We start from the raw sequence: 23,530 nt of genomic DNA, 5'->3' as shown, positions 1-23,530 counted from the left end.
CCTCTTGTGCTGAAGGAGGTGGCTCCTCAGGTGTATTAGGCACATAATTCCTCATTGGATACCTGACTCTCATCATAATTAGTAGGAGTTAAGGATCTATGTCTGTCTTGAGAAGTATATTCAGAACAAATCAGCTAGAGCCATGATAGAAGAAATAAGTGATTTTGTAAGTGTGGCCCCTCAGACCCAGGGGGATGACAGATTTTTTAGGCAGCAGGTCTTTGACTCATCTGTAGAGGTGACGCCCAGGCTTAGAAGGTGCTGAGATGAGATCCTCCCAGATTCCCAGGACATGATCTCACTTACCTTTTTTAAGTTCTTCAGAAAGGCGTTCTCCCTGTGGAGAGGTGGAGCCAAGTGGGGTCCCCCAGGGATAGCCAAGAGAATTTATTTCTTGCTGAATGTACCTGGCTTTCTAAGCTATCTTCACCTGTCCAGGAACCGTTGTGCACAGGGTTGATAGAAACAGATGATGTGGCCAGAAATTGTTTTTTTGTACTTCTTGATTCTCAGCAGCCCCTAGAAGGCTTGAAGCAAGATTCTTTCATACTCGGTACTATACAAACAGTCAAGGAAAATTGCTCCCTGCCCTGAGGAGTGTGTAATCAGTTTAGACAAAGGGCAGGAGGAGATAAAAGCATGACGCTGTTTCCGAACTGTGGTCTGTAGAATCTTCTTTGTAAGTACTAAATATGTTTAGTTTCCATTTAAAGGTTCAGGGAGGAGGGTTCTAGACCCAAATCTGTTCTGCGTGTCTGCCTCAAACAAACTATAAATGGAAAAAAAAAATCCTGAGAAGAAGCTTCTTTGCCTCACTAGATGTCTGGCTCACATTTTGCTTTCTCCCTGGCCCTAGAGGCATAAGTACTTTGACTTTCCAGCATGATCTGGCATGCTGAAATAGAAAACAAAACATTCAGCTTTGTATCCTGGGGTGCCTTTTTCTTTTCTAAATGGGCAGGAGTGCGGGAGCAGCGTGAGGCAGACCTATAAATGGTAGGGCACGAGGGCTGCTCAGGGAGAGTTTGGGCTCAGCCTCAGGACCGAGGATGCTGCAGAGTTACTGCTTGCTTTGCAGGCAGCTGTGCTGTCTGTGTCTTCCCTCCTCTCCAGCTGTGCCTCCGAAGTGGTCTTTTGGCTACTGGAACAAGGGAGAGCTGCTGGAGGCACAGGCAACCAGGCAAAAGCTTTGATGAGGGAGTATCTCTGTGTAAATACTCAGAGAGCTGCAGAGCAAGACTTGAAGGCAGATCATGAGCCTCTGAGCAGCTTTCTCTGAGGAGAAGGAAGAATGCAAAGGGCTGTGAGCTGTTCAGTCTTATCCAAGCAAGGCAGTGAGTGTCTGCACAGTAAAACCTGCCACTACAGAGATGTTTTTTTAATATTGTCTGGTTGTTTGTCAAATATTATTTTAAAGCAGTTCCTGAAACAGATCATAGGTGTAGAAAAGTCTCCATTCATTTAAACAACCTATTGTCCAGCATGGTGCGCGACAGATCATTTAGTTTAGTTTATGATTCCAGTACTTTTCCCTATTTCTGAATGTCTCAAGAGTTGGGATTTCCACTGTTTCTCTAAAGAGATTCTTCTATGAGTTAGAGACTACATAGTAATGTGAGTTCACAAGTTTCTAGCACTTACCAGAGCATTCCTGTTCATAGGGAATGCTAGCAGGGGTAATCTATGCTGATCATAAATGAAGGTGTATTGCCTATACTATGCCAGAACAAGGCCTGCAGGAAACTCTCCTTGAAGTTAATAGAATGTTAAAATGGTTATGAACTGTGTTAAATTTCATCTGATAATCAGAAGTAAACTTTTACTCTTCCCAGGTGGTTTGCAAACACCCAGGCAAGTCAGGAAGCGTTACTGCTTCCATTTCCCAGTAAAGGCAATAGATAAGAGAGCTTAAGCCTTAGGCTGTGAAATAAGTAAGTGTCAGGGTGTAGATCAAAGTATCAGTAATTCAGTATCCAAACAGACAGATTAGGTAAGAAGAACTGGTATTTCCTTGTCTTTTCTCCATCCTGCTGCCAGCAATGCCAGTGGAGACAGATTTCAGGGGAGAATCAGATCTGCTGCTGTGGTATGAGGGTGAGATAGCTGAGGATATGGTGGTACAAACATATGCAGAAAAAATGGGAACCTCTGTCTTACAAAAGCAGGCCTGGTTTTGCAGCTATGCCTGGCCTCTTGCTCTTCAGGGGGCAGAGGGGATGCTGGAGGCCATTTCCCACTGTGACAGCCGTGTACAGCCTAGCTGCCTCCACAGAAATACAGTAAGGTTGCAGAGAAATTACTCCTGCTACCTTCCTGTAGCTTGTTGCTGATCCGTTCTAAAGGAGGCACTGGGATGGGAGGTCGAGGCCTTGCTCTAGGAGGATTGGCAGTGGCAGAGGAATTTGGGGGAACTATTTTCTGATGACCCAGTCTGCCAGGAGGTTACTTTGGTGAGAAGTTRAATGGAGAATCTCATGTTTGACTCAGCTCTGTGTTCAGGGATATTGTAGTTACCTTCTGGGGAGCTTGCCAATAGCTGCTGATGGAGCAGAGCCTGCCATGGTGCTTAGGACCTGTCTTGGTTATGCTTCAGCAGGAATGGAGGCTGAGGAAAGCAGCGACTTCCAAGCACCCCTTTTCTCTGCATGTTCTGGTTTGTGCTCCATTTCTCGAGGCTCCTAAGCCCTGGGAGCAGAGGATGGCTGTGTGCAGTGAGTTCTGACCCTACGTGCCCACTTCTTTGCTCTTCCTAGGCTGTCCTGAAATGCCTCTGATGGCACAGCTAGGGGCAGTGGTCGCTTTGAAGCACTATCACCAGCTAGGGCATCACATTGCAAGGAAGGGTTTTCTTCATGGGCTTTCTCATGGAGTTACTGCCAGGTCCTTTTGGACTCCTCTATTGTTGCCAGAATGGACTGTCACTGTGGTATGTATATGGCCTTGACAGAAACAATAGCAGCATTTACAGGACGTTGTAGACAAGTGAATATAAACCTATTCTGGCGGCTTCCTACCATTAGAAGAGCTTCACATTTCCCATTGCTGCAATGTGGGTTTCCCCTGTTATTCCATGCACACTTTCCAGTTTATTGAAATGCATTCATGGGGTATACTCTGAAGCCATGTGCCCTTCATTAAAAGGAGGGCTTGATGGCAAAGAGTGTTATCACATTCTGATTCCCAGAATAAAACTTGACATGGTTCATGATTCTCTGTCTCTCTTTTCCTTTCTTTTTCAGCTGTCTGCTTTCTTGAACCCAACAGAGGACAAGGGCCAGCAAGAAAGAGCGGGGAGAAAAAACATTTGTAGGGAACTGAAGATTTGCACTGCTGCTCCGAGTTGTTTTGGTGGTGAAAGGTCAGTACCTGGTCTGTTGACCCATGTTGGCTATCAGTTTGAGGTGGATGGTGGCACTTAGAAATTGTGTAAACCACAGCACTTCACCTACAAGCTTTAGAGCTCCTTTCTTGGGAAGGCTTTATTTAATGGCTTGTGGCTGCTTTCTGGGCTGTGTGAGGTCTTCTGGCAAGTTGATAAGCAGCTTGATGCTTTTTCTGCAGATGTTCCAGTGGGGTAGGTGAAGCAGTGGTAGTAATATTTTCATTTTTCAGAGAGAGAACTTGGACAGTGAGGTCATGTCTCCAACAGCTGGAGTTTAGCCTTCCTGGAGAATGAGGTCTTCAGTCATTTTGCTGAAGATAGTACGTCAGGTTATCAGCCCACGCCGGAACTGCACATACCAAGTAGAGCACGTCTGTTGTGTTTGCTGAGACCTGCCTCGGGGCCAGAGCTATCTGCTGTGCAGCTGGCCAGGGTGCCGGCATAGACACACTCCAGGTAGCCAGCCATACCTTGCCCTCCAGGCCAGCAGTGTGCCCGGTGGGCGTGTGAGGTAGCCACTGAGGCAGGGGCAGATGATACTGAACTTACAGCCCTTGGGAGCTACTCTTCCATAGCAGCGTAAATGCAGCCAGAGGGTCTGTTCTGTGCCGGGTCTTTCTTGTGTGCGCTGGCAAAGACGGGCGAGCGGGCTGCACTTTAGCCCTTGCTTATTGCCATTCGTTTAGTTGTTATGGGGATGAGTGCTGTATAAAGTGTAGGATGTTCCTGTTTCCCCCAGCTCATAAAAGTAACCTGTGAACTAGACATCACTGACATGTTGGACACCAGTTTTCTTGCCACTGCTCATTATTTTTAAGCATTGCTTTGTGTTGCCTTTAATGGCCTGGGAACTATTTCATTTGTTTTGGCAGTGTTTCTTCACCATCCATCAGATGCTGCTTCAGGGCATGTTGTGCAGAAAAAGCCTGCAGGCCTGCCTTTCTTTGCTGTGTAATTAACTCCTGTTACTGTGCAAGTTGAGGCAAATGTACTAGGCAAAGTCTGCGATGACTAAATGAATGTCTAGCCAGCAGGAGTGTGTGTGTGTGTGTGAATGTGCATGCCACGTGCTTTCTGAGCTGGGATGTAGGTGCATGCCTGCATATGCCTTTGGGCCTGCAAATGAAAATACAGTAGTCTGATGTGGGATACCAGACCAAGTCCTGCCATTGAGATTTTAGATGCTTCAGCACAACAAAACAGCTGTTTGTGCAGTGCTGTGTTCCCAAGTGCTCAGCACCCGGAATTGGAGCTTAAATGCTCAACTTCAAATGCAGTCTTGTTGTCTGGTTTGTCCTGAGGCCTTAGCCTCAGTAAAACCAGAGCCCTTGCAAACTGGGCCTTGGAATGGCTAACATTTGAAGTTGGCTTCTGCCTTGCCCAGCAGTCATGCACTGTATCATGTTACCCAGGTGGGAGGTTGTGACTTACATTCAGACAGGGGAGGAAAAATTCCCTTTTTTTTTTTTTCTTCTAGACATGGTTGTATAGATGAGTCAGCCTTTCCTGCTCCTTATTCTTCTTGTAGGTGCTTCCCTATTACTCTGTTCTCTAATACTTCATTGCTAGTGTATTTAAGCATCTCACAATCTTTAATGTATTTGAGCCAGCGCACCCCATAAATGTTTGCCACAATAGCTTTACCAGACAATCTTCTCAGTATAAGTATAGATTCTAGTAACCGCAAAAGAGGTTGTACTGCTTCTTTGGCCAAGATAATGTATATTGACAAAAGCACTTTTAAGGTGATGAAAATGCATTGCTGTAGGTCTTTTACCGATACAGCAAAGTCGCGTGGGGCCTGTCATGCCCCGCAGCTGTCATCCCTCTATCAGCAACAGTTTTCACTGCAGATCCGTACAACATCACTGGGTTTAGAGAGAGATGAGTGTCCTGCATTGTAGAGGAAGAACAGAGGCACGGGATAGATTAAATGACTTGCCCAAAACCATGCAGGAAGTGTGTGTCAGAGTAGAGAACTGAATTCAAGCTGTTCAGCTCTCAGTTCCTTGAATTAATCTTCAAACTATTCTCCGTCCCTTTTGTGTGTCGTTTCCTTTGCATTAATTTTGTCTTTGTCTTTCTTCTTTTCCCTCCTGTCTTTGTGTGTTTTGTTCCTTTTAGACTGTTATCTCTTCTTGTCTCTTACATTGTGGTGTGTGGGCATAGTAGGAATCTGTTCCCGATTTCTGGCACATTATATGTAAAGATACATCTCTTCATTGTACGACTAAATTTCACTGCCTTCACCCCATGATTACTTTTCTTTGTATTTAGCTTACTGATGAAACTACTGCCTATCGGAATAAACCAAATGAGCTTCATTGTGGCAGTGCTTTTGGTCTTTTAGCCACTTTTTCAATTAGCAAACACTTCTCACTATGAAGCTCATGTCTGACTAATAAGTTCTTATGCACTTGTAATTATACCCATGTGGCATGGCTCACCATTTTCTGTCCAGTGAAGAGCTTGTTCATAGTTATCTATGTGATTCAGCATAAACCTTTCCCTCGGTGTTTTGAAATGGAATACAGCTGTGGGTGCTAATCAGTGTTGCTTGTTCTCATCTGGTTTCAAGAATGTTTCGTATCACTTCTGCGGGTCTGATATAACAGTGACTGAAATCAAGAAACCCTGGTCACATTAGTGGATTTTGGATGAGGCCCCGAGGCTCGTGCTCATCAAGGTGTTCAGGTGCAGACCAGGACCTCTTGCTTTTGGAGGCCGAGAGACTCGGAGCCTGAGGTCATCATTAGCAGATTGTGGCTCACTCCCTCCTGCTCCCCGCTGTAACTGGAGAGCTTGGCGCTCAGTGCCCCCCAGCCTCCACCTCTTCGCTGCCCAGGCTCTTTGGGAAAGGCAAAACACTGACGTCTCCTGCCCTCACTTCCTTTCCTTGAAGAGCAGATAGCTCCCTACAGCTTTGCCTGAACCAGTCTTTGCGGGCGATGGGAGGGGGTAGACCACCCCGTGTGAGGCAAGGAGAAGCAACGCATTACTTTTAAAAGGAGGGCCTGGAGAGAGCTGCGCTTCCATGAATAGCTTTCCGGGTGAGTCAGTAAGCGTGCAGAGGCAGCCAGTACCATCAGCTCTGCTCCTGGCTAGGAGGGATAGATCAAACGGGAGACAGCCATGATTGCTCTCTGATTCATGGCCTGCTGTTACTGCATGAATCACCGTGCTTTATAAACCTGCAGCTGTTCACTGCCAGCTTTCTGGAAACAAGTAGATCCTCTGCTCCCAGTGGCAAAGCTGAGCTGTGTGAAAAGCCTGTATGTGGTGCTCAGTGGAGCAGTATCTGCAGCGCTGAGGGGAATTTCAGACTCTCTGTCATCTTAGCCCAAGCAGAGTCTCAGCTGAGTGTCTGCCCTGTCCTCACCCCAGAATAAGATTCAGTTTCCTCTGGGATATCTGTGGTCCCAGATCAGAAGGAGGTGCAAATCGGCATTGCTCAGTAGGGCCCAGCACCTGCTGTTTGGTGATACCTGGAAATGCTGTTAGTGGCTTTTTTTTTAATGACATACTCTGAGGGGAAGGGGAGGAAGATCCTGGAATCCTCTGAAGGTAGGAGGGTATGCTTGGATGGGTGATACAGTGAGGTGACACAGCTGCTTGCATCCAGCTCTCTGGGTCAGATCCAGCCCAAGGACAGCGACTGTCATTGCTGTCCCCTGGCTGATCAGTGAAATGAAGCAGATTGGTCTCGGAGGAAACTGCACCTCAGGTTTGCTGTGCGCAGCCCTGATATTAGCAGGCGTGGGCAAAATGCCAAGGATAGCAGAGCCCGTAGAGCCTGTTTCCGGAGGGCACGCATCTGGGTCTGGGCTGAGGTACCTCTCTTGGGTCGTGCAAATATGTGTAGCTGTGGAAGCTTGCCTGGCTGCTGCTGTTCCTGTTCTGTGGCTAAACGAAGCCTCTGGGAGCTGTGAATCTGTCACCTTCCATGAGCATTACATTCACAAGGCATCTTCTCGTTCAGAATTACAAGTCTGTTCAGAGCATATGGTGCCACCAGCATCCATTCCTTCCCCCTGCCCCAGGCTTTTGTGCTGCAACATGGTAATTAATCTGAGCATCGCTGGTGTTTCTGATATTTTCTGAAGATCAGGAGTTATGCTCCTTGATATATGCCACCATCTCAGAGCTGCTCCCTTCTCCGGTGAAATGGCTTTCTGCTGCCAACTGTGCTGTCAGATGTTGTTCTAGAGAAAAATGTTTTCATGTGAAATTGGGCGAGGGGGTCAGGCATGGGTGGACTGCTGCTAGGATGAGCATGTTCTCACTCTTACATTCCTTGCTAGCCTTATTTATTAGTTTCTAAAACACTGGCCTGGCTGGGGTTTTGAGTAGGATGTAGTGAAAGAAAAGGAAATACCTCCCTGCAAATAAAATACAATTATGCTGCTGACTGAGCAGCTGCTGTTCCCAGACTTAATTCAGTAGCCAACTGGGATCTAAAGCCTGATGTTAGAAATGTAGCCACAAAGACGCTACTGACTGACAGACCCAACCTGGTAGCCACTAGATGTGACGGCCCGGGCGTGTGTACTCAGTGCTCTCAGATAGAGATCTAGTCTGAAGCACTTTTCTTACTACAGGGTGTTTTGCAGGGGACTTTCCAAGGCAGAGGACTGTCTATCCTGCAAGGCAGGGTTGCAGGTGCAGTGGCTTTCCAGAGGAAGCTTGCACTACTTGTGAGAAGGAATTTCTCAATCTAAGCAAGCATGAGCTTGGCGTCTCTGGAAAGGAGCAGAGGTTCCTTGCTTGCCTGCTTTCAGGGAAATCTTTGCTTCCGGAAAGCCTTTTGCTCTGATCTGGGCACAAGATGTTCAAAAGAGAGAAGGAAAGATGTTTGCATCATTCCCCACTGCCTGGGAGAGGATGAAGTGGATGATTTTTGAAGTGAAGCAGCTCCCAGAAAGGAAAAGGTTGTGAGGATTTGGTTACGCTTCTGCAGACCGCCACAAACAGCTGATGATCTGGGCAGTGCCTTTCACCTGTCTGTCCTGTCAGGCAGTGGTGAAATTTTTCTGAGAAATTCAGAACCTCTTCTAGCATAACATGGAGGCAGTGACGTTACACGGATTTGCACTAGCTGCAGACCCACTTCTGAGAAACCAGTTCAAGAGTGTAGCAGATCTCTAACACTTTGCACTGGGAGTGATCCATAACACATATCCAGTTGCTTATGTATTTGCAGTGATTTTTTTATGCTGTCAGATCATTTGAAGCCAATGGTTATTATGTGTTTCTTCCTCCTAGTAGTTGAGACAACTACCCTAGGAAACAGAGCTGGCTGGTGAGAACTGCCATAAAAAATAAGCAGACAGTGTGAAGAAGAGAATCAATTACTCTGTCATGTTGCTGGGATTCAGAAGGGATAGGACATTTGGATGGATAACTGGTACATTCCCAGTTACAGCTGTAAGGATTAAAAATACCTAGAACTTAGTGATGGATCTATTTAAGGCAATTGTAACTAATGCCAGTGAGGAAAGAAAGTTCACTGGAGCCAAATTATTCTGTAAATGCCAAGGAGAGAGTTTCTGTCATCTCCTTCAGAAGCAGCAGGTATGGGCTGCAGGCAGGAGCCAGGTACTGGGATTTTCTGGAGCCCTGATCTGATGCCTGGTGTCAGGTCCTATGGCTGGAGTGGGCATGGTAAGGGTGGGGTGGCCATAGTTCAGTCTGAGTAGCAGCACCTGCTGGAGGGGCTTGTTTGGGATATAGGAAAGAACTCTAGGAAAACTTGGGATGATGCAAATCCTTTGAGTGAGACCGTGCTTGGAGAAGTCTGTTCTCTTTGTTTCTGGGCACTGAAGTTCCCTCAACCCTGAAACAAAACTGTTGTTGATCTGGATCTACAGTGCAACTGGGAACAGGTCTGGGATTTCATATATTTCAGTTTACATAGGAGGAAGTGAGCATGGGCTACACTGAAGTTTCCTCACAGTACTGATGATTGCAATTGCTAAAGCTCCAGCCAGGGGTTGCAGTAAGTGCTGTGCTCACACAAGGGTAGGTATGATCCCGCCACCACGAACATTAATCTAATGGAAAGTGAGTCTCCAGAAATGACAGCAGGATGAGAAGAGAGAAGGAGGATGAAGGCGGTATGGTAAGACCACATGCTGGTACCATCTGCCTCTCTTTCACACTGTATGAGGTCTCATGCTGTGTAGGTCACTCAGATGGATACAAGAGCTCTTAATCTAAGCACTGTCTAGCATCCCTGAAGTCACTTTAATGGCTTGCTCAGCGCGTTACTTCAGCAAAAGCTTGACGGTGTGCGCTCTTGCAAGAGGAGAGTAGTAACACAGCCCTTTTGGGAGAAGGGGTGTGATGACTGACTGGCTTCTAAAACTTCTTTATTTTTTTTTTCAGAAACTTGCTAAGCCGGAAAGATGCGTGAATATACTGAAAAGAAGGAAACATGTGGGACCATCTGTCTCAAGTACCTGCTTTTCATCTTCAACTTCTTTTTCTGGGTAAGGAGCTGCAGCCTTTTTCAGAGGCACATAGATAGCACTGCAGTTTTGGTGGCAAGGGCAGAAATCTTGGCCCTGATGAAGTAATTGGCAAAACGCTCTGACATTGGTGGGACCCAGATTTCATCCCATGGGCCAGCGCAAGTCACAAAAGCTGTGGCTTAACACGGTGGCCTCTAGCTGTTTATATGCTTTGGTACAAAGTATAGAAAATAACAGGAAGCCTGAAAAATTGCTGTCTTTCTGCTTTGTTTTTTCACATGGCTAGCATCTTCAGGAGGCCTGAGGACCCCACTACCCCTGTTATTCCTCTCAAAACAGCATGGGGAGTCCTGGCAGTGGACTGCGGACAGCTAGAGCAAGGATAGCAATCCACTGGGTCCACAGTAGAGCTTTCTAGAGTGGTGCTCTCTACCTGAAACTTACTGTTGCCAAAAGATTGTTTTTCCCTTTGCTGCCAGAGACAGAACATCGGAGCATCCAGGCTGGACTTTTACAGAGAACTGTCTGGAGCTCAGTAGAAGCTGGATAAAGTCCTCCAAAAATACAAGCCTTGTGAAGATGCGAGGGAACTGGTAGAAATCTAGTTGGCTCCTCCATGTTCATTCGCTGCAAGGATCAGTGTTTAACCAGCCAGGCTTTCTAGCTCCTTGACTGCTTTCTCCCCAGATGTATAGTCTAGGAAGGGGACACTGGGCATGGTTGTCCTTTAGTGGTGGTCAGTATTGCTCCTTGGCAAGCAGTGGGAAGCTTGCTGATGTAAAGCTGCTTTTTCACCCTGTGTTGCTAGGTAGCACGCCAGTGAATTTGGCATCTTTTCATATTTGCCCAGATAAGAGTGTGGCTATATTTGGGAAGGCTCAAGTCCAAGTACAAATTGCTGTGCGCGGGCAAATGCTCCAGCTAGCTTGCATCTCCTGCTGCCTGGGGTACAAAACTGGCCTTCTTGAAACCCTGCTCCTCCCAGTGCACTGGGGCCTGCTCTCGCTCCCAGTGAGGCTTCCAGGAGTCTTTCCTTTGGTCTGGATCAGCTTTGGTTCAGGTTGCAGAGCAGAGGCACATGCTGGTATCCCAGTCCTGCTGAACATGAGGAGGCTCCCACATCAGAAAACCCTCATTTGCTTGTCTCCTTCTTTACCCAGCTGGCTGGCGGGGCTGTGATGGCAGTGGGCACCTGGACCCTGGCTGAGAAGAGTGACTACATCAGCCTGCTCTCCTCCAGCACGTATTCGGCGACTGCCTATATTCTGGTTGTGGCAGGAGTAGTTGTCATGGTTACTGGCATCCTTGGTTGCTGTGCCACCTTCAAAGAGCGTCGGAATTTGCTAAGAGTGGTAAGTTTTGCTTGGTTGTTTTGTTTGGGTGGGGAGGGATCCCTCCTATTTTCTCTTGAACAATGCTGGGATGGAGGAGAACGTCTTGGTTGTGTTTTGCACCACAGACTTGCAGAATAGTTAGGGTTGGAAGGAACCTCTGGAGATCATCTGGTCCAACTCCCCTGCTCAGCCAAGGTCAGCTAGAGCAGGTTGCCCAGCACTGTGTCCAGTCAGGTTTTGAATATCTCCAAGGATGGAGACTCCACAACCTCTGTGAGCAACCTCTTCCAGTGTTCAACCACCCTCAGAGTTAAAAAGTGTTTTCTTATGTTCAGATGAAATTTCCTGTGTTTCAGTTTGTGCCCATTTCCGCTCACCCTGTCACCAACCTTCTTCACTTGTCCTAGAGCAAATACCACTAAGGCCTCCAGCTCTTAACACCAGTGCTGTCCTTGTCCTAGGCAGCAGGTCTAGTACAGAGCATTTCCTTCACCCACCCAAAGAATGTGCTTATTGCTGCACGGTTCAAAAGTACAAAGTAATACTAGTAATACCTGTATTATAGGTAGGAATGTCTTTTTGAAACTATTCAAAACAAAATCTTGTGGCTTTTTTCTCTTCCTCCTCCGCTCCCCCTAATCCCTTAGTCTCTTCTGGAAAATGAGAAGAAAAAGGAAAATAGAGTGAGACCTGTAAGAAAAGTGGCTTTTAATGACACTAGATTCAAACCAAATGAACACACTTTTTCACTGGCTTGTCAAAAAAAAAAATCCAATTACTATTTTGTTTACTTGCAAAAAAAGGTTTTATTTTTGCTTTCACAAAAAAGGTCACATAGTTTTGATAAACTGCTGCTTTTTGTGTCCCTCCCTGTGTTACTTCCTCAGCAGCCTGCTCACCAACCTACACTAAAGTTTTTGACCAGCCCGAGGGTTTCTATTCCCCTTCCTCCTTCAGTCTGAAGCGTGGCAGCAGTCCTTCAAGTATCCGGTCTGCAGTAGTGAGTGCAGTGACTGAAATAATAATCGGTGGCTGTGCTTTCACACTAACAAAAAGGACACTTCAGTACCCCTTCAGCAGCTCCTTCAACTTTGCGAATCCTCATTCACCTCACTGTCCTATTTCCTCTCTTTTGTTCAGAGAGAGGTCCTGACACTTGTACCACCGCCTTGGAGGTCTAATATTTCTTGTGAAAAACAGAGTAGGGCCAACAGTGGAGAACAAAAAGTGGAGGACTTGCTCCCAAAGAGCACACTGTGCGTGCTTTGCTGGTGCTTGTTTCCTTAGACTCCTGGTGTGTAGCAGTCCATTTTAGCCTGGCTTCAGTTATTCTCCATGCCGCAGAGATCTCCCTTTGTCTTTTTCCCTCAGCCAGAAGCTACAGATGAAAATCCGGTGTGCAAATCTTTGTTATCCTGCCACAGCAAACCAATAACTGTCTCTTGGGAACAAAAGGTCGCTCTGTGTGCTTACACCCGGCGTCCTTTCAGAGTGGCTGGTTGCGACAGGCCTTTTGTCTCTCCTCGCTCGTGCTCTGCTTTGGTCGCTAGTGAGTAATCTGCACAAGAAATGCCGATGTGCCTGCCAGGGCTGAAGGGGCCTGCCGAGGGGCCTTTGCCAGCTCTGAGCTCAGACAGCAATCCTGACATCTTCGCAGTCAGTGCGCAGGGGGCTGTGCCAGCCTGTCCCAATTTCTCTCGGTACCAGAGACCCGTGTAAATACGGAAGTGAATGCTGTAACTGGCTTTCTCCTCTCTCCCCAGTGTCTCCCTGGTGCTTTCAAAAACCAATTGACAGTTATGGCTGTTGTTTGTAAAATGAGTGTCTTGTTTTTAGTTTTTGTTTGTTTTTCTGTTTAAGTCTCCGGAAGCTGTGATTTTTAGCTGCCTTGCTAGCTGCCTGGGAGTTTCAAGGGCCCACTCTGAGGCTTTTCTCTGTATTTCGTTGCTGATCACTCTTAGCTGTGCCGCTTACATGTCATTGCTTGTTTCTTTGTGTACCTCCTTAGCCAGGTGATACACTGAGACTTGGGCAGCAGATGCTGCCCCATAGCCAGGGAGTTCAGGGAGATGTGCTCTGTGAGCAGGGATGGCAGTGGAAATGCAGCTTGGCTGGCTGCGATGCTGCAGTCCGGCTCCGCTGGTGGAGCTCGTCAGTCAGGTCCTGGCAGAGGCGGCAGCGATCTTCAGTCCTGCTCAAACTTAAGCTCAGGTGCGGAAGCTGCGGCACTGCTCTCTGGGGGGCTGTTTCGGCAGTCTTTCTTGGGCAAAAGCCAGGAGGCATGGATTAGGCTCTTGTCCTCTTCAGTGCACTGTTACCATGCTGACTGCCAGAGCGGGTGCGATATAAAGCTGCCGCTGGGGCATTTCTCCTATGCCAGGAAGAATCTAGTTAAGACTCTTCTGGACTGGACCTGAACTACTCCTGTCTCACTTTTTGCTGAATTGCAGAGGCAAGAAGAGTGTAACAGAACACTGGGGAACAAAACCTGCATGGCCATCCCAACCCAGCTCTTTACAAGCTTGTAAACCACTGCCTGTATCATGTTCCAGTCAAGATACGCGCTTTCATACACAAAAGTATGCAAGCGGGAGTCCCAGGAAAGGACCTACCAGATGGAAGAGCTCTCATGTAAAGGAAGCAGCTGGCTTTCTTCAGGCTTGGCCCCTCACACTGCTGCTTTTATTTAGTTACCTTGGATAGGGAAAAGAGGAACATGCATTGATATGATTTGTGCTCCTGCAGCATTTAGGCTTGGCATCTTCTCAGCTAAGTGAGACTGCTGACTTAGAAGTATAGTTGCTTATATGTTCCTTCTGCAGGCAATGGAAGGATCTCTTTAGAAAGTAATTTGGATTGTCGGTGGATTGAATCATTCTTTGACTTATTCAGAAGAAACATGCTTGTTGCTTCACTCGAACACTTGAAGCTGGATAGAAGAAATCTTTGCCCTCTATGTCTTGGGATACACCATGCAGGCCTGACTCTGGCTTGGAGCCAGAGTAGGAGTAAATTTTGCCCAGAGACCACCCACCTTCCAGAGAGTCTCCTACAGGTCTTTGGGTGATCCCATGTTTCTTGCTGGTTTCCCAGTCTTTTGGGAAGTGAGTGTGGCATGTCCCTGCAGCTCCCAGCAGGAGCTGGCATACTTTTTCCTGAGCAGACCTCTGTAAAAAGGCCCTGTAACTCTTGGTGAAGAGCAATGAGAATATCCCACTTTTGTGCCGTGTGTGTCCAGAGTGAAAGCTGCCTCTCCCCTGTGTCGGCATGAAGTGGTGCAACAGATACTTGAAAGGGACGCTGAGGCCCAGAGGGAGAGGTGAGGCTGCGATAAGGATAATGATAACGATGTGGCATATCAGCATAGACTGGTTGGATGCATGGGCGGCAGACGCAGCAACCTCCCGTGCAAGGTATATAGGGGGGCCTTGTGACTCGAATTTTCTAAGGCCTGCTGGGTATGGGTTCGTTTCTTTCCACCATAAGCCAGCAGAATGAGCTGAGCTGTGGTGACACAGCTCGTCTCCACCTGAATGCCTCTGACATGAYGACAGAGTACCCAGTTGCAGGGGAAAATAAATGAAAGAAACTTTCCAGTTCATTGGTTGTTTTCAGCATCCTGCCGCCCTCCTTCCCCCTCCTTCCCAGAAGAATGATGTCAGAGCAATAGGGCATAACTAGGTTCCCACAAAAGAAAGCCAGTCTTTGTGTAAAAAGTGCTGGTCCTTTCTTGCCCCTTTGAACGTCCTATGAGTGTTGGGACCAGCCTTTAGCTCTCCAGCCCTCCACTGGGTGACTCATTCCCATGGTATGAATGGGCACCTTGTACAGGCGTATGCAGACACTTCCAGTGCTCAGCCGTCTCGGGGGAGAGTGTGGGGCTGGGGAGTGAATGCCTGAGATTGTGCACTCAGATTAAAGCCCAGCCTACAGATAAAACCCAGCTGTCCATCCTTTGCAGCTGCTGAATCCCAGCAGGGGTGGAAGAGGAAACCTGAGTTCTGCATGTGTCAGTGTTGTTTTACTCCTGCAAAGGGGCTTGGAAATACCTGTGGCGACTGGGCAAAGAAGGGAGCACAGCAGGGAATGTAACGCTAGGGTAACAAAAGGCATCTGTGCTATTTAGGCCGACTTGCTCTGTACAGGTCTTTGCTGTTCCTGTGTGTGTCAGGGAGAGACAGTTTGAAGTCTAGCTACATTTATTGGAACCTGTTTGCTTCTTCCTTTGATAACAGCATTTCCTAGGCTCAGGGGAAAAATAGAAAATAGGCTGGTGAATAGCACAGAGCTGGTGTGTGTTTGTGTGTGTGAAAGGTGGGGGGAAGATCTGTAAGTCGGAGGGTCTCGCAGAACAGAGACATGTTGTTCTGTCCTTGGCAGGATAACTCTTACAGGCACTTTGCACAAGGTCTTTCCAGTTCCTGTTCTTGTTATAGCTGGAACTGGTGTCCCTTCAGCTTGTGAACATTTAATTCATCTGCAAAGAAGTAAAATCTAGTAGCAATTGTAGAACAACCTGAGTCTGTAAAGGAACATGGCTGACCAGGAGCGAAGCAAGGCGAGGGCTCTGTGTTAGGGTGGGGGATCTCTCTGGGAAGCTCTCTGTGACCCTGAGGAGGAAGCAGCCACGTCACGGTCAGAACTGACCTACCTGATGAGCATTAGCAGAGAGGTTCAGTTGGAATGAGCACAAAGCTCAAACTCCTTTCGTCCCTACAGGTGGTCTCCTGAGGTTGTTGTGAGGCTCTGTGATGGGGCAGGGCATGGGGACGAACCTGCATTTTGAATGATATAGGTAGATCTATGATGAGGCTGAAATTTGGCTTTTTTCTTTCCATTTTGATGGACTAGAGAGTGAACTGACTGTAGCCGCTGAGGGGGCCCTGACAAAGGGGAATGGCTGCTAAGGCAGGACAAATATCCTAGAACCATTTGTGAGGGAGCATGGAAGAGAGTTTGTAGGTACGTGGCACCTAGTACTGCTGCCAGCCCTCAGGAACTGATGTTTAGTAGTTTTATTGGCATTAAAGCACTTCAATGAAAATAATCCATTAAATATTTTTTACAGATGGGAAAAATGGGGCATGGAGGGGTGAAGTGACTTGCCAGTGTCATTGAAGAGGTCAGTGGCAGAGCTACATAAAATCTGTATTTTCAGAGTCACGATCTAGTGCTCTGTCTCCAGACCTGCCCAGTCCTCTTAGTCCCATACAGATGTTCCTCCTCATCTGTTTGGCTTCCCTCCTTGTCTGTGCGTAGGTAAAATCCTCCCAAACCTTGCTAGTTTTCTGCACTGTCCATCTGGTTCTCCTTGTGGTAAGCAGGGCACATCCCATTTCCTGTCATCAAGTCCTTTTTAAGAAATACCAGCGTTCTCCTCTTAGTCCTGTCTTCTCACTTTGGTTCTAAGATACTGAGCTTTTCCTTCTAGATCCCAGTTCAGCAGAACAAATACTCGGAGTCCTGAGGGTAACTCTGTTCTAAAATTCATTGCTGAGTCCTGTTTTTGAGTTCTACRGAAGTCACTGGGAACATAAATCCATGCTGTAAGTTTGTGCTTAATTGGTCTGTTATATCCTGAGTGAAACAGGCCCTTTGTTGCTTTATTAAATCATTATTATAACATTAATTTCTCCTTAGCAACTGCGAAAAGCCTTAAACAATATCAAAACAAGCAAAAGTTTTAAAAAGAAAAAAAAAGATTTTTTTAAATTTGATATCAGAAATAGATATTTTCTGTGATACTGAGTGTACTCATCAGGTTATTCACCAACCACTCTCTGTTGTCCTCTGATCTTATCTCAGTTGCCTACACTTTTCCATTCTCTATGTCCCTCTGGTTGTGTGAGTTAAACTCACACTTGTTGCTGCTTATCTTCAGTTTTCCTGCATTATTTTTCCTGCGAGATTGTTCCTTCCTACCCTAGTGAGGTCCTAATCCCAACCCCAGACTTTAAGCGCTCCTGCAGAAAAGCATCAACACAGACGGGTTCATGCATTTCACCAGGCAATGTGAAGCTTGCTCCCAGCATCTCCCCACATTCTGCTCTAATGTCCTGCGTTTCCCATTATTTTACAGTACTTCATATTGTTGCTGTGCATCTTCCTCCTTGAGATCATTGCTGGAATCCTGGCCTATATCTATTACCAGCAGGTGAGTAGACATTCGTACTAGAGGCTCAAACCAGGGAGAGAGAAAACAGCTGGTTATCCCATTTCTGCTCAGAAATGTTGGAGTCTTGGGACCCAGGGTCTGGTTGAGGCTCATTTCTACGTCTCTGTACTCACTTCCCTGCATATAAAAAAGACCTTGGATTATTTGCTGGTTTTGAWAAAGTGTTAGTGGTTACACTTAGGAGGCAGATGCTGCTCAGCGCCTTCTTGTAGTTCACCTTTGCCCCCTGTTTTTCTGCAGAGCCTTGTGGGAGAGAACTGTCGAGGCTGTGTAGACCTAGGAACTTCCTAATGCCCTACAAGGCGTCATGCAAGCAACTGAAATCTTATTAGTGCCACCTATTATATTCAGGACATGGAAACAGTCCCCTGCTGCATCCAGCAAGCCAGCTGCCATACTCCTGAACTGGCAAAGATGATAAACRGTCCAGCTGAGAGGTCGGGTCCTTTCAGGTCCAGAAGTTTTTGAGAGCTTTACGTAACTAGCCCAGCTGAGGGCCTGGAGAACAGCATAGGCTCTGAACAGCTGCAGTCTTAACTTGGCACCTGCTGCAGCCGCAGGGAGCAGGAGCTTCAGTCACTGCTTTGTTTTTAAATGGAGTTTAGCCACCAAGATGCAAACAGCCTGGGAAGTTGCCCTTGTGTCTGGAAATCGACTGGAAAGGGCAAACCAGGATTGTTGTCAAGTGGCTGCCTGAAAATCAGCTGGACATGCCATCTTGTTGGCTTCACTGTCTGGTTTCTTTGCCGCTCCTTTTATCTTGGGGCTTCTGTGCTTTGCCTCGTTAAGATGTGCACTGGCAGTTTGAGCCAAAGAGCTATGTTTGTTTGTACCAAGAGGAATCAGTGGCAGGAGTGTTCATATTTAATGGGGAAAGATCAATCCTGGGAGCGTGGCAGGAAGCCAAGGTCCATCTGTGCAAAGACCAAGTTCATATGTGACAATGAATGAAGAGGGGGTGTCCCTCAGGTTGAAGCAGGGGGTGGCACGTTCAGAGCTGCAGCCTTAGAGTGCTTTGCATCACCTGAGGCATCTGATCAATAGCTGCGCTTTCCCCTTGCCCTCTGCCTGACAGAAATCCCCCTTCTTTCCTGGGTGCAGGCTGCTTGCTCTGTTTGCCACTGGTTTTATTTCTGCCCTTGCTTTGGTGTCCAAGGCTTGTGTATGTGTGCCTAAACTCTGTGTTTCTTTTGCTGTCTCTATTCCATGCTGCAGTTCTTCCCCGTGAGCCCGCAGGTAACTGCTTTTCTCCCAAGTAATAATTCTGCTAATGGACTCTCCTCTTTATTTGCCTTTGGTGCTTTCCAGCTGCCGAACCTTTTCCTTTCTCTTTATTACACTAAGTCCTTTGCACTTCTGTAGAGCTTCCCAGACCAGGATCTCAAAGCATTTTGCAAATGTTAATGAATGAAGCCTCACATCATCTCTGTGAGGTAGGTGTTGTCCCCATTTGACACATGGGGTTGGAAAAAAAAACAAGGTTTCAAAGGGAAAATAAACAACAGACTGTATTTCATCCAGTTCAGCATAACAAAATGATTTATTCCTTACTGTGAAGAAATAAAGATGTATAGAGAAAATGTCCACCTGATTCATTCAATGACACCATCTAAAAGGCATGATGACATTGTTTATTGGTATAGAARACTTAGGATTTCAGATGTGTCGGACTAAAGCACTGTTGCTATATGAACCAGGATGACAAAAAGAGATGCAGATCTTAGGTACTTTCTGGCTGCCACAGGGGTGGGTGAAAAGAATTCAGGCATATTAAAAGAGCCTCCATAGGAGAGAAAAACGTTTGAAACCAGTTGCCTGAGCTTGCCAGTGGTTTATGGTAGGAGTGTTTTCAGGACTGATACACTTGCAAAATCAGACTCCTCTCTCTGGCCTTACAAATGTGTCACTGATATCAGAAAGGCCTTTGAATGCGCAGTTTGCAGTACTCTTACGGTCGCACCCTTTTTCCCCTCCTGCTGATGTTGATACAGGAGCTATTCAAACTACACAGCCTCAGTGCAGTATGCCCAGGACGCTGATTTCCTCTTGCTCCTGGATAGACTGCTTTGGCTGTGATCTGCTGTCACAGGCTTCAGAGACATAATCCTGCCTGTGGTCTCGTAGTCCTATTCATATTTTAAGCAGGCACAATCTTCTATATTCTATTCTGAGCCAGGCAGGTCTTGGCAGGTCCCATATGCAGGGCTGGGACCCTTACAGTGATGTGTAGCACAAGCTTGAAATTTAGCCCAGAGGCACCTCTTTCCACTTATTAAAATGGGAGCATGATCTTTGATCAATTGGAAATAAGCTCGTGTGCTTCCTGGAAACCAATCCAATCCAACCTTGGAGGGTGAGCTTGAAGGAAGCTGTAGCTTCACTAGGCTTTGTGCTCTCCTCCTGGAGTAAATGTGATGAAATGTATGAAGGGCATTGGGTCACTCTGAGGGGAGGTGGGTTCGCCTCATGATTTTGTCCCACCTGTCTCTTCCATTCAGCTAAGCATGGAGCTGAAGCAAAACTTGAAGAACACCATGACCCAGAAGTACCAGAAAGAGGGAGAAGAGAGTGTTACCAATGCCGTAGATAAACTGCAGCAGAAGGTAGGTGTCTCGAGAGGTAGGGAGAATGAATGCAATAGCAGGGCTTAAAAACAAACAAACAAACAAAAGGCATCATGGGCTCTTGTCATCAAAGATGCAGATGTTTCACAGCTTCCCCTGATTCAAGACAGGCTGGGTGGGGTGCAGGGCCTGGGCCGTGCTACCAGCAGAGCTGCGCGTTGTGATCTCTGAACTGGAGCCGCAGTAGGGCAGGGGACACTGATTGCTCCCAGAGTGAACTGGAGCTGCCCAGTCGCTCTGACAGCTGCTTCTGTTTCCAACATTAAAGCTGTGGAGGAATGGCTGACATCTTTCATTAAACTCCTCAGTACCCCAGAGAGAAAGATGTAATGAAAGAAGAGCCTTCCTGCTGCTGTTGCTAGCTGTGCCCGACAGCTCCGAGGTGGTTCAGTTAGGGCTGCCACCGTTCTGATGGGCTTTCTCACAGCAAAGACCCTTGCTCACAGGCATAGGTCCAGCACTTTCAAAGCAKGGGGCTGTCTGTGCACGTACTGCCCTGCTACCAGGTGCTTGTGCAGTGGGTGTAGTCAGGTTGCCATCAGTCTGAGGGGAAAAGCCTAGACAAATGCAGCACTTTCACAAAATTCACCTCGTGGGGAGAAGGCAAGCCAGCCTGCGCAGGGGCCTGTGACTGTTCTGATGGAAGTAATAAAGCAGTGCAGATCCTTGGCTGCTCTCGACAGCTTCATAATCTCAGCAAGTTCAGATGACAAGGACCTGCTGGCTGTCCCTGCTCATGAAGAGTACCCTCTGTTTTGGTATGAATTTACCTCCTTCCAACAGTATCCTGCTGTTTAGTGTGCTCATTATTACTATGATGCATGAACATAAGTAATGTGGAGACACTGGTATTCTAGGGAACATTATATTGGGTGAAAGCTTCAATCCCACCTCTGCTGAGAATTAATCATTTAGTTTCCCCCTTTCCCTGCTTTGACCTGGTCCCTCTCAGGTCCCTATCCAGCTGCCAGTAGCATGGTGAGGCACGAGTGTTTTTGTTCTCAGCTTTAGTTTTTGAGGTGCTGGATCCACAGAACTTTATGACTGTTGTGGGGTTTGGTCCACAGTGTACAATGACCGGTTTTCAGCCATTAAAGTGCAGTTGTTCGTGAAAGAATAATAATAACTAATGATTAATACAGTGTTGTCCCTTTGCGGGCCTCAGAACCTGGGCTAAACCTGCATATTGCCTCTTGCTGGGCAGAGATCAACCCCAGTTAGACAATGTACAGAAGAAGTTAGAAAAACTCATGTAGAGGGAGATCTGAAAACTTACTTGACAAACTTTGTGACAGGGGCAGGAACTGGCTCCTGCCCTCCTGGCAGAGTAGCCGTGGGCTGACTGGGGAAGGCAGAGGGAGCAGGGTGCAGTGTTACACCATGAGACATGAGTTTTGTTCTCAGGTGTGAGGTGAAAGACAGAAACCTTTGTTAGGATCCATACAGGGAAGGGAAAAAAAGCAAAAACAAAACATGTTGCCAGTTCCAGCCCCTTGCTTGGCCCCAGGGTATGCTGAACAGCAGCATTACTTTCAGTGACTGGTAATTAAATTCACAGTCTTATCACCATTAGCACTCTCCAGTCCTGGGGTTAAGAGCAGAGGTAGCTGCAGGCGATCTCTGGTTGCGGTCCATCCCAGCAGTAACTAGGGGCCATGGCAGCTGAAAGGTGGATGATGCTGATATTTAATGGCCCTATTTAGGACTCTTAACAAAAAGGTCACTAATGAAGGTAGTAGCCTAAAGAAATCCAGGCCAGTGAGATAGCTGGAGTCTCTGCAAAGGAGGAGGAAGCCCAGCATGTGCTGCAGGGAGGCTGGAGGGGGAAGGCGGTTGCAGTGCTTGCAAGCTCAGCCTGTAATCTGTGTTCATCCAGTTCAAGTGCTGCGGGAGCAACAACTACACAGACTGGACTGACAGCCTGTGGATCAGATCTCYGGAGGCCAATGGACGGAAGGTCCCAGACAGCTGCTGTAAGACTATAACCGACCTATGTGGCCGAAGAGACCATCCTTCCAACATCTACAAGGAGGTAAAGAGCAGAAGAGTTTCAGAGCCTCCTGGTTGTGAAGTGTATAAAGGAGGTGTTRGATCAATGCTGCAAGCTGTTGGTAGGCTCCAAAGTCAGCAGGAGTCTTTAGAAAGCAGAATTTGTTTCTGTAGTTTAGCATCCAGCCTTTAAGGATAAATTATAACAGCTTCAAGGAAGACAAAAAGAGGAGGTATTTAACTCTTTACAGCCAGGAGTCAGGGTGTCTGGACTCTCGCATGTAGGTTGCTATTACAGAGGTGTGTAATTGCGACTGCCAATGTGTGTGGGATCAGACAACGCCCAGTCAATACAGTATGGAATAAATTGGCAGTGCTTTGCAGGAGGGACCATGGATTGGGCAAGGAGGGTATTTCAAATCCATCTTGAGACTGCTCTTGGCTTTTGCAGGGAACCTGATTGTGGGAGAGGGTTGCAAAGCCAGTAAAAAAGAGGCTTCAGCAAGAGGGGAAGACAGTAGGAGTATTTTCTACAGCTTTTTATTGTTTTATATGTATATATAGATAAAAATAATAGATTATATTTGTTATTATAGGGTATGCTGGTGATAGAGGAAAGTGTGGGAGGTGGTCACTTCTAGCAGAAGACTTGAGTTTGAGCCCTACATGTGGCACGGTTCCAGTCATTGAAATTACTCTGCAAGGTGCAAATGAAGTTCCTTCTGGTCTCCTTTTTCTAGTTCTTGGTACCTCTGACAGTTAAGGAGGGCTGTGAATGAAGAGGTGACCCCTTTAAAGCAGATATTTATTCTCACAGAGTACGTACTTTCTGCAGGACTCAGAAGAGCATTAGATAGTTTTAGGAGTGTGAATAACATTTGCCATTAGGTCAAGCAGCTCAAACAGATACAAAGGAATCCAGCCCTCTAGCCTTGTGACACGAACAGGGAGATGAAGCCAAGTCTTTCTGATCTATCAAAGCCTCATCTTAAGTCCAGCTGCTTAGCTGGGTTTTGCCCTTTGGAAAAAAGGCTTTCCCATGAGGTTTGTGTCTTCCAGGCTAGACCCAACAAGGAGGTGCAGAAAAGCATCCAAGGGCCGATGAGGTGTCCCTGGGAGTGCAAACCTGCAACCAGCTGAGTGGTAGAGCTGGCTCTTCCCTTCCTCTGTCTGTGCTGTATAAAACTGGAGGCAGCTGCCCAGTTGGATTATTAAGAGAGCCCCTCTAAGTTGCCAGACGTGGCGGGTTAGCTCTAGAGGAGAGAAAGCTGCAAGGGGTGGCTTGGATCTAAGTAAGAGCAGAGTTCAGAAAGGATGTTAGTGGCTTTGGGGGGGAAAAAAAACAAATCAGGTCAGGAAAGAGTAATAACTACTTCAGATCAGGGCAACTGGGGCTGACTAAACTCTAACCCAGGCATGGGAAAAGTGAAACCGTTACCATTCCTCCCGGAAGGGCTGCGTTCTCACTCCTTCCCTCTGCCCCTGTGTGTGTAGGTTTCTGTGTTCACTGTAAACTCTCTGGGGCAGGAAGGCCCCCAGCACCCTTGGGGCGCTGC

The 23,530-nt window shown here is 47.1% G+C and overlaps 1 protein-coding gene across 3 annotated transcripts in view; it reads left to right on the top strand.

Moving 5' to 3' along the window:
- Positions 1–23,530, top strand: part of CD151 (CD151 molecule (Raph blood group)) — a 40,764-nt gene that overhangs the window by 12,912 nt on the left and 4,322 nt on the right. For all 3 annotated transcript variants that reach the window (XM_026059146.1, XM_026059147.1, XM_026059148.1), the window contains 6 exons: positions 3,240–3,358; positions 9,767–9,870; positions 11,013–11,204; positions 17,266–17,340; positions 19,860–19,964; positions 21,862–22,017. In XM_026059146.1, the coding sequence (XP_025914931.1) occupies positions 9,787–9,870; positions 11,013–11,204; positions 17,266–17,340; positions 19,860–19,964; positions 21,862–22,017 (612 nt within the window). In that variant the 5' untranslated portion in view covers positions 3,240–3,358; positions 9,767–9,786. The remainder of the gene's footprint in view (positions 1–3,239; positions 3,359–9,766; positions 9,871–11,012; positions 11,205–17,265; positions 17,341–19,859; positions 19,965–21,861; positions 22,018–23,530) is intronic.

The sequence above is a fragment of the Apteryx rowi genome, unplaced genomic scaffold, assembly GCF_003343035.1.
Source record: "Apteryx rowi isolate R43461 unplaced genomic scaffold, aptRow1 scaffold_152, whole genome shotgun sequence".
Classification (NCBI taxonomy): domain Eukaryota; kingdom Metazoa; phylum Chordata; class Aves; order Apterygiformes; family Apterygidae; genus Apteryx; species Apteryx rowi.
This window is presented reverse-complemented; position numbering and strand designations above follow the sequence as displayed.